Source organism: Belonocnema kinseyi, chromosome 4 (assembly GCF_010883055.1).
Source record: "Belonocnema kinseyi isolate 2016_QV_RU_SX_M_011 chromosome 4, B_treatae_v1, whole genome shotgun sequence".
NCBI classification, from domain to species: domain Eukaryota; kingdom Metazoa; phylum Arthropoda; class Insecta; order Hymenoptera; family Cynipidae; genus Belonocnema; species Belonocnema kinseyi.
This window is the reverse complement of record NC_046660.1, coordinates 98377984-98386491: the sequence shown is the minus strand read 5'-3', so window position 1 is coordinate 98386491 and position 8508 is coordinate 98377984. Positions and strand designations below refer to the sequence as shown.

Sequence of the window (8508 nt, the reverse complement as noted above, 5' to 3'; positions counted from 1 at the left end):
AGCTCCAAGGAGATTATGTTGAAAAATAAAAAAAAATTTACCCAAAAAAAATTGTTTTTATACTTCATTCTAAGGACTTATTGAACTACCCTCGTAATCAAAAAGTCAAATTGAAGTGCATATGAAAACTATATATTAAAATGTAATATTTATAATGTGAATCACACTCTTAGCTTCCAATCTCCAAAGTTATATAGTAGTTCAAATTAATTTAAAAACTTATAATTGTTCAAGGTCAGTGTGGTCATTTCTCAACTTTCATTATTAGAGAGGACTAAACGAACCTTCAACAATATTATAAGTTTAAAAAAAGTTAAGTATTATAGAACTTTCGAGATTGACAACTAAGAATATGGTTCATACTATACATATTATACTTTAGTGTTTAATTTTAATATGGACTTTGATTTGACTTTTTGATTATATTTTGTGACGAAGAGAGTATATACTGTCTCTCGAAACGTCGACTTTCCCTGCAACAAAGGATCCTCAACATCATCTTGGTTCTTCTTATTTGTTCGTAGATCGGTCATTTTCAATACTTTGTATACTTTATTTATATTTTAATATTTTTTCAGAAGAATAGCGTCGCATTATAACATCAAACAATTTAAAGCTGTGTAAGTTATAATTCATTTTTGCAAAGAATTACAATTTTCGATTTAATGTATTTTCTTGTGAAAATGTATTTTCACCATAAAACTTTTTAAATGTTACAATCATTACAGGTTCTAAAAATATAATAAAATGCTAAAGTAATCTGTAATTTAGTGTATTTTAAACAGAACAAATTTTGGTCACTACTTTTGATTTATATTGCAAATGTTCGGTGTTCATAAATCGTTACATAATGTGAGGCAGAAGTTTAGGGTAATCCGCGTGAATTGCTTTTCCATCTGAAAAGATTCCCCTGGAAGTGAATCGAACGTAAATCGAAAAAGAGAAGAGAGCGATATTCACGAGCTATAAATAAAGTGCGCGTGCCGCAAGTTCGAAGATTTCTAGCTTTAAGGGAAATTATTTCACGCGCTTTATATGTATTTGTTCCCTGATGTAAATTCTTCGCGTCCATACCAAAACAATTTTCCGCCTCATGGAAATTTTAAACAAAGCTTTAGTATATTTAACTTCGAGAAGTCGCTTCTACACTTTTCTATATAAAGTTGCGAACGCTTGTTGCACAGACCCGTCTTCTCAAGTCGTAAATAATGCAATTTTCTCAACCATCAGATAAAAACTTTTACGCTTATTTTCAATCTACTCTTTATTATCTTATTTTTCTTCTTTAAACTTATCATTATCTGTGTTAGGCACAGAGGGCCAAAAAATGCAATTTTCCTTTCTTGTCTGAGGGTGAGGAAAGGGGAAAATTATGTTTTTAGATAGGATCGTATTCAATTGTTGGACGAAATTTATTGTAAAAGAAAACTGTTGAACGTCAATTTTCGAAAGCACATCGTGTTTAGTATTTTTCAAGCTATATACAAAATAAGGCACGAAAACAATTAAAGGCACAATTAAAATTTTCATTGTTCTAAATGAGATGCAAAAAAATTCACACCGACTGTTTTCTGTGAAAATACTAAGTTACATTTTCAAACATCATTTTAAATTTTTTAGTTTTTGAGGATTATTCTAAACCAGAAACATATTATTTTATTATAAAGCAAATATTTTTTTCTTTTGTTTCTAGAATTTTTAGACAACGAGTATTTAATGAGCGGAAGGAAGATAACTTCAGAGGCGGAGAACAATACACATTTTTCATCCCTGACGATGAAGGTTTCAAGGTAAATATTTCTTCATAATATTTTCAATGAGTTTTTAAAAAGAGTTCTTGGTATTTTATAAACGTGATGTTCATTGACTAATCATTTTAATAAACTAATAAATCACTAAAAGACTTCAGCATTTGATTCTGGTATATCCAGCTTGAAGAATGTGAAAAAGAGTCTGGTGTCAGTTTTCTTAGAAGCTTCAAAATGTCATATCGCAGCGAGAATTGCACGGCATATCATAACCATGTCTATTTGTTTCCACTGGAGATGAAATAAAATGGAGTTAGTGAATTGAAGTCTGCGGTGAACTAGGAGATGAAAAATTTCAATGGTACAGGGTTCCTCGATTGGCTACCGTACGAAATTGAATTCCATTTTTACTCCTGGGAAAATACAATCCAGAATATTTTTCCATGCACTGTAACGGCAAAAAGAAAAAAAATGTAAAAAAAAGATGGAGAATCCACTTGCTTTAAAATCAAAATGATTAATGAATTATTCATAATTCTAGCGAGCATCATATTTATTTTTCAGTAAATTCATATCTATACCGAATTTTGATTTGAACGTTTCATGTTTCGAGCTCCTTGTCAAGAACATGGTTTGTACTAGTGGAAATAAATAAGGAGTCAATAGCCATTCTCCTTTTTTTCAGGAGAGACTAAAAACGTGTTATAAATGGGGTCACTGCAAACCCAAATTTGATCTATTTTTCAATATTAATTTAAAACATAATAACAGATAAACATTTTGACTATGAGGAAACCAATTCTTCTGAAGTCTCTTTTTTAATTCAAAAATGTGTACATTTTTAAATATGCAAATTGTGCCACTCTGCTTGGTACAAGCGCTATTCACTTCTTCAATTTCCTTCTAAATAAAATATTAAAATCACATTTTCTTTCACCAGTGTAAAAAGTAGGTATTTTAATATTGAAAACTTCAATTATTTAAACCATGCAAACACCCTATTCAGCTGTACCAATAAAAAGGCACTTTATGGTATATATTCATTCCATATCAAAGTAAAAGAAGCATATTTCAAAGAAATCTAAAATTGTTTTGTACATTACTTACTATTGAATTCAAGGGACAACAAAGTATTTAAAAATAATTATTCAGTCTAGACAAAATTGAAATCGTAAAATTTAAATCGTAATCGATATTTTCCTCTTAAATGTAGTATTTAAATTTATTCAAATATTTTAATATTTCAAAGAATGCATAGTAAATCAATGAATTATACTACAATATACTATTTTTTTAACAATTCGACTGTCGTTGTAGGATTTTTACAATGATTTAACAATTGTATATATGATTATCAAAATAAACTTTTTTTTATTTATATTTCAAATTTCTGTGTAGTGTTCTCTGTTTATGAAATAAATGAAAATATGTATCTCAGATGGTTTTATTAATTACTTTTCACATAATGTTCATTAAAGTTATTCTTCCACCTAAATAAAAAAAAGATCCTAATCACTTTGATTGACTAGGCTTAACACTGATTAGCTTCCACCACTTTAATGACTGTAATTATTATTATTTTTCCTATATTTTTGTTTACTTGTAAGTTTATCTCCGTTGAAATGAGAAATAAGCAATTTATTATTTTATCCTATGTTACATTGTATCACATTAGTAGTTGAAGAAAGTAATTCATTCAGGTTAATAAAATAATTATTTTTCCACTTTGAAAAATACTACCATAAAAACCTCCTCTGGCTGGAATGTGTATTATGATCTATGTATTCATATTGCTTACAGTATCGATTTTACAAGATAATGACAGTAGTTCTGAAAGTTCTGAAAGTTCATTCTATGTAAGTCGAGTTTGTCCTTTCTGTCAGGCTTAGAACCGATCACAACAAGAGGGTCGTATTGCATGGTTTAGTCCTTAGTTAGACTTCGCTGTAGGCAAAAGAGAAGCTCTAGTGAAACTTCTTTGTAGAAAAGTATCTCGTCTGCTATAAGTTGAAGTCAGTTCTGAAAAGCTCGTTTGCTTGTCAGCGATCGATCGACGTATCGGAAAGCACTTCACTCCTCGTTTTAGCTTTCTTTGTGGAGCTGAGCTTTCACGTCACGTTCAACCACAAACTGGCTCCTTTTATTTTGTCTCTCTTTTGGATGTTGCATTTTGGCGATTTGTCTGACGTCTGGTTAACACTTGAGTTGCAGAGAACGTTTAGGAACTTTTATTTTATTGTATGTGAAATTTCTTTGTTTTTTTTTTGTTTTAAAACGTTAAAGGTTTAAAAGGAATTGAAAATTAAAGCATTTGTAGTGAAATAACTTTAAATTGAAAAATGTTTAAAAAATGTAATCATAAAAATAAAATATTTTTAAATTTAAAATACGGGAAATCTCGAGCTACGAGCTGAAAAAGGTCCCGGGCTGAAAAACACTGGACCTTAAAAAGCTCGCGGATCAAAAATAGACCGCAATATTTGATATATATATATATATATGCTCGAACACAATATTACTTTACTCATTTCAGCCAATTTTTAATATATGCAAGACGGTGATACACAAAAAAAACACTATTTCTGAAAAAGTATGACATGTTTTTTTTCTCGATCCCCATGCTTTTTCTCGGCCCGTTAAATTTTTTTTTGCCTCGCGAGCATTTTCCGGCGTCCGAGATCTTTCGTAGCTCGCCTACCGGCTCATGGCTCGACGCTACCAGCACCTGAAAAATCTCGACTGACATGGGTCGAGCTTTTACAAAACCCTACAAGGAACCATCAAAGTTAGTCAAATAAATCATCGAACTTCTAATGCTGCATTCTGCACTAGATACAATGCTCTACAATTTTTCATCTGGCGTCATTAACTTTGCTTAATCCCCTAACGAGGTATTTCGAAAAAACTGTGCACAAGTATTTTGTCCTTCCTAATATTTAATAAAGTGTCAACTTTGGCAGGTCGTATAAGTCATGAAATATCAGGGTTAGGTCATTTCTATTTTTTCACAATTACTCGAAATAACATCTATTTCCATTTATATAGAGAATTTTTTTTTAAATTAAACGGTCGAGTTCAATTTTGCTATGACAAGGAGGGTTAGAATATGCAAACACGATTTCCGGAACTTAAAACCCAGGCGGAAAAATTATATACACTTTATATATAGTGTGAAGTTTTATATATAATATTCATTTGTTTTATACAAAAATGTATAAAACAAATCAATATTATATATAATACTTCACACTATATGTAAACTATATATAATATTTCTGCCTGGGAAATATATATTTCCTGTACTCTTATAGCTGTAATTTGCAGCAAATTATGAATTTGCCTAGACTATAATTGAATATTTTATTCGGTACTGCAGGCACACCATTTTGAACGAAATGGTAACATTAAATAAAATTCCTTTTAAAATATATCACATTTAAAAGTGAAAAAGGCCCATCATTTTTCAAATTGTTGCTTCCAAATTGTTCCGGCATATTTTACCGAATATACATTTTTTCTTTTGGCATACTTTGCTGAATTGATAGATTGATATGGAAGAACTAGCCTTTACATTTTTAATCCGAAGATAAATTCTTAAAATTATTGTAATTAACCTAGAATTCTTTGGAACTCACCATGAATTCGAACTTTTGCATATTTTGCCGGAAGTCAATACTCCACCTTCATAATATAGCCCTTTTTTCAAAATGTTGAAAATTGTACACAATCGCGTTCTTTTATGCAGGTTTCCTGTTTCCGTTTCTATAAACTTTCTCTAATTGCTCCTACATATAGTCTGAAAAAATGCATACGCATTCACAATTAAGTTATTAGTTTTCTTTTCTCAAATTAAATTAGTACAATTTTCATAGTTCACTAGTACATAATCCCTGAAATTTCACTAATCTATATATCTAGAGCTTAGCAGAAAAAAAGTAGATTAGGAGAAAAAAAGTTATCATAATAAATTATTTTCATCTAAGTAATCTACTTCTCTCATACGAAAATTGTAAAAATACTTTAGATTTATGACAGTATTATTTACCATTTAGAAGCACCAGAAAATTACTGATTACGCAAATAATAGGTACAGCCTCATTCTGTTTATACAGAAACTTGACCAATAATTTCTTCCAGATGAGAGATTTATGTGAGAAAAACGTAACCGTAAAATTTCTTAAATTTTATTCTGCACAGTCGCATGAAGAATAAACAAATAATAGCATATACAATATCATAAAATGTAAGTACGTACCTTGGCATACCATTTATCATGTATTATTTCTCGATGATATTACTGAACAGCTAAATAGTTGAAGACAGTAATATTATGAAAATAAAGAAAAATGTAGTTAGGTAATATGTATCGTAATATTTTGTTCTGATTCTTAAAAAAATTATAGTGGTCCAGGATTGTACCGAGCCTGAAATAATAATAGGCCAATACTGAGCCAGCATTACATAACTAGTTCCTACTTTTATACGGTGTATAATCAAAAGAGAATGTACCCAAAAATTGTGCATACATCTATATTAGGCAAAAAATTTTTTTTTTATATGGGTAACCCTACAGTCTGTATTGCCCATGTATCCGCTTAAGGTGGTTGTCACGAGACAATAACATACAAAGGTTTACGCTCAGATAGATGCAAGAAATGACAAGTTTTCTCCTGACCAATGGTGAACAATTTTTATTGAGATTGTACACTCATATAGAAGCGTCCTATATGCGAATACACAGATTCACAGTAACAGTTCGTAAGGGAACGATCGTGGCAATTTCGCATTTTCATTCTCGGAGAAAATTGTGTTGATGGCGTTGAGAGTTATAGACTCATTCTCTATGGAACTGTTGTCTAAGTTCTAATAAATACTAAGTGTCAGTGTTGCCACATAGTCACTGCCTACCCCCACCATGCGCCACGCGAGAACAGAAACATTATTCTTTACAGCATTATATCTTTTATACTAAACGGTCAATAATTGTTATCTTCAAAAATAATATACTTACGATATTTTTCTTTATATCTGTAGTTTTCCAGCTCAATGGTAAGCTTCGTTTCCATAATAGACTTTGTTATTTGGTGATTGCCCATGTTAGCTATGGGAGACCCATGCAAAAAGTACTAAACATAATTCATCGTATTTGACTTTTGAAACGGTCGAATCAGCTGAATAGCTTATGAATCGTTAAATAACAATATTTGCTACATATTATTATTGCTCGTATTTTGAAAATTTTAGACAATCCGTAAGTGGGGTCCCATTTCGGCACAACTACCTTAAGTTGAATTATTCGTGCACTTGAGCAGTAGTAATGTATCGTCGCTCGAATGGTTTGCGAAACAGACTATTAATATTGGGACAGTCACGGATACACGGTCGCCATCTCTCTCTCATAGTTTTGAGAGTTTTTTTGATTATGGTTATTAGGAGGATTCACTCTAGGAAGCATGAATGGATACAAACGTCTAAATACGATTATTCCAAGGATGTACTTGCGATTCTCATCTGTTCCTACGTCGCAGTATCGTCCTAGTGGCAAGCGAAAAGTTTAATTGGGATTCATTAAAATTTCGTCAATCACTGAATATGAGGACGAATTCTTTAGTTATTCCCGAGGTTTTCGATATAAAATATTGGGCCTGCGTATCAATTGTGCACGCTCTTATGTTTTATCGAATTACGTGGCGTTTTTTTGAGACTAATTTTTACGCGTTCTTCTATTTAGCTTTTCTATTTCAATTGCAATAGCCCTTTTTCTGATTAATGTATACAACCCTAAATAAATTCATATATTTTTACCAAGAACTTTGCAATATTTCACCAAATACTTAGTACTTAGCACTGTGAGTTGGAGAAAAAGAGTTATTTTATTTTGAAGGATTTTGAATAGGTAATAAATATACTGGAGTTAAAACTAGACTTAAATTGCATTATTCATATAATTAAAGGTATAAATACAAATTTACATTTATTATATTATCATATTGTTACAATTATCGACAGGATTATTTAAAATCACTAAGGAGAAACACACAATTATAATGAGGATCCTCATTGTCTTGCAATGAAGTTGTAATTAATGAATATTCTACAAAATTTGGAAATTTTTTAAAGTAGTCGCGATCTTATTTGTCTTTCTTAATTGTTTATAGTCCATAACTCTGTTTCTTACAAATGATGATTTCAAGAAATACTTAAGATTTACTACATTATTATTTGTATACATTTTAGAGGGAACGATAATTATTACGTAATGGAAGAATCAGTGTTTGTTGTAAAATATAACATTTTATCTTTTTTATTTTACGTAGAAAAGAGGAGAGTAGAGTTGAAAGTAAAGTTAAAAGTTGGGCTAACTTGATTTTGTGTGCAATTTAGTAAACACGTAGCAGTGTAAAAAGAAATAAAAATCTTTTAAAATTCTTATTTTTTAAGTCATAGGAGACTAAATTTCATTACAAACTGTGATCAAAAACACTGGAGTTTTGAATACGTAGGAAATGTTTCGAAAAATAATAGGTTATTTATTTCTCCTGATAATTTAGCTAAATGAAGTTAGCCTAATTCGTAACGGTAAAGAAAAGATAGTCTATTCTTCGTAGAATCCATCGATATTATCTCGTCATAATTAACTATAACATAATAATCTGTGAAAAATTATCAAACATTTCCAAAATATTTCAAGACCGCGCATATTACGTACGATCTTTTATACATTTCTTGGCAAAATCTACTCGAAATCGAATAAATAATA

General features: G+C 30.4%; 1 protein-coding gene across 7 annotated transcripts in view; it reads left to right on the top strand.

The window, feature by feature from the left end:
• Positions 1 to 8508, top strand: part of LOC117170553 (fasciclin-1) — a 492646-nt gene that overhangs the window by 403887 nt on the left and 80251 nt on the right. For all 7 annotated transcript variants that reach the window (XM_033357372.1, XM_033357371.1, XM_033357376.1 and 4 more), the window contains exon 5: positions 1694 to 1790. In XM_033357372.1, coding sequence (XP_033213263.1) covers positions 1694 to 1790 — 97 coding nt within the window. The remainder of the gene's footprint in view (positions 1 to 1693; positions 1791 to 8508) is intronic.